The sequence below is a fragment of the Penicillium canariense genome, assembly GCF_028826845.1.
Source record: "Penicillium canariense strain IBT 26290 chromosome Unknown utg000004l_segment0_segment0, whole genome shotgun sequence".
Taxonomy (NCBI): domain Eukaryota; kingdom Fungi; phylum Ascomycota; class Eurotiomycetes; order Eurotiales; family Aspergillaceae; genus Penicillium; species Penicillium canariense.
Window position 1 is genome coordinate 4,823,227 of NW_026622731.1, and position 4,792 is coordinate 4,828,018.

The window sequence follows — 4,792 nt, forward strand, 5'->3', positions numbered from 1 at the left end:
ATTTACAAAGGACAAGGTCCCACCGCGTTATGTAAAACACAGTTTTTATTCTAGGAACAAGGGGGATCTACGGAAATTCCCTATCTGGCTTAGCGTGCTTCAAATTAGGGTTCGGGAGTTAAAGTCGAAGAGTGTGGAGGTAAATCTGATTTCGAATATTACTGTATTGATATCCATTCATAACTTCCCACCAAGCTTCAAGTCTTTAGCTTAAGCACTGTTCCAGTCTGTTTCAAAAATATTCCGGGCAGTCTTAGGTAACTCTCATCAACGATTTTGAAGAACAAATCAAAGTTGTATATATTTACTCGCTAGCACCTGAGTAATCTACAATGGAATTTGTGGTATTTTACACGCGAAATAGAAGAAACAAGGGCTAAACAACATTTTGTTTCAAGTCGATTTAATATTGCGCTATGAGAGAACTTCTGAATTTCCGCAGTGGAATGTGTTTTAACTTGCACCTTATCTTGAAAAACTGCATCCCCCATTTTCATTCCGAGAGCAAATGTAAGATAAACTCAAAGATGCCTTGTAATAGAAATTGCTCACACTTTGCGCCGCTTTTGATCTAGAGAGGGTTCCAAAAACTGAATACGTCGCTTAGTCGCCCGAGAACAATAGCAAACTCTGCTAGGCGGCCATTGAGCCACCTTGTGATCCGCACGACCAAAATGTGCGTAGGATTGCTGCTCAGTGAGCAGCTCCTGTGCAGACTTTGGGAATCCGCCAATCTTATGGGAAAATCGGGTGTTGGCAATCTCGATAGATGTCATCTCGTCAACATTTGTGACACTGAATCTCACTGTTTTTCGATAGTAGCCACATAACGAGCAACCGTCATTCCCATGAATCCCACCAAGGTTTTGACCTCGAGCCGTTTGGAAATGAGCGTTTGGCATTTCCAAGAAAATTTGTTTCAGAATGATATTAGTATCTCCGCGCGAACAAAGTATGGATCCTTGACAAAGAAAATCGTCATGTCTCTTCACAGGCTCATCATCTAGCTCGAAAAAGAAAAAGGCCGAAGCCAGAATCGTTCTTATCAAGTGATCTGGAACACTGTAGCTTAGGTCTAACATGCTACTAATTTTCTCCACATCGTCCAGGCGGGGAAGTGGGCCATCGATCACCTGATTAAGTCTAAATATGTCAGACTTGGTATCACTTGGAAGATAATTGAGGGCTTCAACGAATCCCTGCTCTCCATCCATACAGGGAGAGGACAAAGTAGCTCGAATAAGTCTGGGAATAGAGCCATCACAAAAGACGTTTGAAGCGTCAGGAACAGAGTAGCAGCCGGATGTTGAGACACCAGTCCCTATTGAAAGAAGCAGATCATTCTTTTTCGCGCTAGGCCAAATCTTGTTTGACTCCTTCAAGGCAATAGCAAGGGGATTGTTAGCCCGCACCCCACCATCTTGAAGTAAACCAAATCCTGGTAGAAACTTGGTTCGGAAAAAGCTATTACTAGTTAGCGGGACAAATTAATACACGATATCGAGAATACTCACAATGGAGCCGCGACGCTACACTCAGCACTAGTAGGCGTATAAGTCAGCTCATTTTGTGTACAGATTTTCATTGGGAGAAGAAGATGTCCGGACAATGCAAGCCACTCACGCTTCCCACAAAAATGGATTATGTTTTTCGTCCTCTGGAAGTAAAAATTCGTAGGCGGAATTTTCAGTTCGTTGAGATTGACCCCTATAATTTCCGAATACACACGCCTTCCCGTCTGAAGCGCGACTTGTGATAATAGCCACCTTGCAGCCGGACGTTTCTGTAGTCGCAACGTCAAAAACCCTTCGTTTGGAGTCCACAGCTCCTTTCAAAACGGCAACCAAGTTTGCTGAGTCGTATTGGCCCCCTGTGAGCATTTTCGTAGCTAGCATAACAAGTTGTATACCACGAAACCCAGGGAACTTGCTATGGCTGCTGTAAGAAGTTTTGAAAATTGCCCGAGCTAGCGCTGGGAACCTCGAAAAGCTCAGCTCCGCAGGTGAGCCATTAAGTACCATGTCAATGTTGGACAATGCTCCTGAGACTATTCAGTGGACAAAAATCGCCAAAACATCCTCTGGAAGGAACATACCGACACTTGTCCCGCCGCAGAAGTCAGCTATCTGGGCTAAGGGAATACCGCCAAGCCGTCTCTCCAATTCTCGCAACAAGCCGAGTTGGATAATCCCCCGTACCCCTCCCCCATCCAAGCCGAAAATTACTGGCTGTTTTGTTGGTGGAAGTTGCCGAATGGTAAGCTTGCAAGGATCCTCGCATATCGGGCACCGCCACATTACAGTATGATACTCTGCTTCTGCGCTGCGTTCACCGAATACAACAGTGCAATTTTCGCATATCGCATGTTGGCAGGGCATCATGTGCTCTGGCGGCCGACACAAACAAATAAGACAAGATTTAGTTGAGCGTAGGTCACTCCATTGTGCATGAAATTCTTTCAAACTTCTGAGCCGGAGCGTAGCGGAAGCATTATGCGGATGCAATTTCGTAAATTCTCGACTGAACTCACGCATAATACCTTGACAATGGTCGGTAGACTCCAGAGTGGGATATGCAACCAGGCAGTGCTTTTCATAGATATCTCTGAAAACCAGCTCTGGTGGAAACCCTTTTAGATTGCGGTTGTGAGCTTATGGCTTATGGCCGGTCCATAGGGTTAGAATCATCGGTACTTACTGTGCATTTCTGGCGGATAAGCATCCATCAGGAGCGCTGAAGCAATGAATCTATGGAGCTCGGAGTCTGGACACCGTGAGGTCCCCATTTTCTTTTTAAATTCGACCAAACAATTAGACAGTGCGATGTTTTTAGGGAAATTTCCACGAGCAATCTGTAAGCAGTCGAGATCAAGCTTCTTTTGCCAATTCTCTTGCAGTTGTAAGTCAGCGTTCCAGAGCGTATTCAGGTGTATTGCTGAGAAGAGAACATTGTGCCCAGTTCGCTCTATTGTATTCATTTCATACAACTGGTCCATAATGAGACAGCGCAGGGGCTCAAATATAACCGGTTCAGATAGCCCGGAGCGGTGTCGAAGGTCCAGTATAGTTTGGTTTGGAAGCTCTTTCTCCGCCATGCTGAAGCAGCAGTCATTTGATTCTGAATGATCCCCATCTTCTTCAGTTAAAACAATGATAACACGCATATTCTCAGGGAGAGGCTGATCACCGACTGTTAACCTCCGACGTGGACCTTGTAGTAGGCTTTGCGCAGTCTTCATCTCCGAGGCGGAGTTTACAAAGAGACAGAAAACTCTTGTCCATGGTAAAACGTTATTCTCAATGATCTTCCATTTTGCTTCTACAGACGCGCTTTTGTCTGGAACGGGCAGGTGGAACCTTCTGAGGTTTTTAAATCGATACCTTGGTGAAATGGTATCCCCCAATCCGTTTTGGGTGAAAAGGTCGGTTTCGGCAAACATAACTGGTTGCTCCTTTTGCGCAGTAGCCGTGCTAAGGTGAAGGCGTACTAAGCCCCCAGGGCCCTTACGTGTAACATTATTGCGCGGGAATAGAGTCCTCAGTGCCCTCAGACGGCTCGTATTTCCTGCAAAATAGATCAAGAATGGATATTGTGACTTTGGATAGGTCATTTCTTGGACAATTTCGTGAAGCCGTCCAGTGTCGATGAGAGACCAGCCCTCGCCATCAAAGGCAGCATCCAGCCACGCCGCCATGGTGAATTTGGAATAACCTTCTGAAGACCCCCTTTACACCAGATTCTGGGAAAAGGTTTTATATTTAGCTTGCAGTTCTGTTGGGATACCGTGTTTGCAAAACAACAGAAGACCTCAAAATTGATCAGGTTAATTTTTAAACAGAGCGTCATCATGATTAAAAGGGCGACATCCCAATTCATTTACGTCACCTTTTTATGACCTGTATGAACCAAGTAGCCTCATTTTGATGAGATATATAGAAAAACAGCCTTCATTAAAATGTGTGCTTTAGAGAAATTCGGAAGGCTATAAGTAGCTTGTGGTATATATTACTCTATATTCCATTGCTATAGCTTTTGGTATTCTGCATTTCAAGTGAAAATGTTCACTCAAATGGGGCTTGGTACTCAAATGGGGCTTGGTGTGTCGCGGAGACGGCTTCCGCAGATAGCCAGAGATGGATTTGGGCATCATCAAAGCAACACGACTCATGAAAGCCATCCTCAGGAGATGACCTACGTTAGAATGTTGACAGAGGAAGATCAAATGAGTATGAAGTATAGCTTTATTGTCGGCGCCGCAAACTGGAGTCTACTAGCGGGATACCTTGTCATTCCCGGAACTTTCACATCGTTGCAGAAATCGGTTCGAGTCGAAGAGGCTTTGAAAGAAAATGAAACTGGCCGTTCCGTGCTACGAACTCTGCAGAATCCACCTTTACTTGCTATCGCTTGTTTCTTTCTCGCCGCTGGTTTTACTGCTTTAGCATGGCTACTTCGTTTCCAAAAGCTTCGGCGAAATTATACCTGGTTAATTCACAAGCTATTTACGTGAGTGGAAGCTTATAATTCAGAGACTTTTGATTCTGACAAAAGTTGTAGACCGATTTCTTTGAATGCAGCTGCTGGCTTGCTGACTACACTTATAAATGTCTACACGTCTCGTGGTGGCGGTTGGTCCGTCATGGCTATCGTGACCACCGTTGTGACCGGTTTCATTTTTGTGACTTCATCCTCCCTGCTCATCATATATAAATTTTGCATATTGCCAGAAATTATCCGCAAGGACAATATGCAGGAGGCTCAAATTCCTGTGAACCCTAAGAATAATCCGTGA

General features: G+C 44.7%; 3 protein-coding genes across 3 annotated transcripts; 1 reads left to right on the plus strand and 2 right to left on the minus strand.

The window, feature by feature from the left end:
* Positions 1 to 548: 548 nt before the first annotated feature.
* Positions 549 to 1,585, minus strand: N7482_007983 (Acyl transferase/acyl hydrolase/lysophospholipase; the record flags this gene model as incomplete). Its single annotated transcript, XM_056690107.1, has 2 exons — positions 549 to 1,470; positions 1,515 to 1,585. The coding sequence occupies 2 exons, from the start codon at positions 1,583 to 1,585 to the stop codon at positions 549 to 551; spliced, it is 993 nt and encodes a 330-aa protein (XP_056542536.1).
* Positions 1,586 to 1,619: 34 nt separating this feature from the next.
* On the minus strand, positions 1,620 to 3,694 carry N7482_007984 (uncharacterized protein; the record flags this gene model as incomplete). Its single annotated transcript, XM_056690108.1, has 3 exons — positions 1,620 to 2,047; positions 2,096 to 2,650; positions 2,698 to 3,694. The coding sequence occupies 3 exons, from the start codon at positions 3,692 to 3,694 to the stop codon at positions 1,620 to 1,622; spliced, it is 1,980 nt and encodes a 659-aa protein (XP_056542537.1).
* Positions 3,695 to 4,201: 507 nt separating this feature from the next.
* Positions 4,202 to 4,792, plus strand: N7482_007985 (uncharacterized protein; the record flags this gene model as incomplete). Its single annotated transcript, XM_056690109.1, has 2 exons — positions 4,202 to 4,506; positions 4,558 to 4,792. 2 exons carry the CDS (start codon positions 4,202 to 4,204, stop codon positions 4,790 to 4,792), a joined length of 540 nt encoding a protein of 179 aa, XP_056542538.1.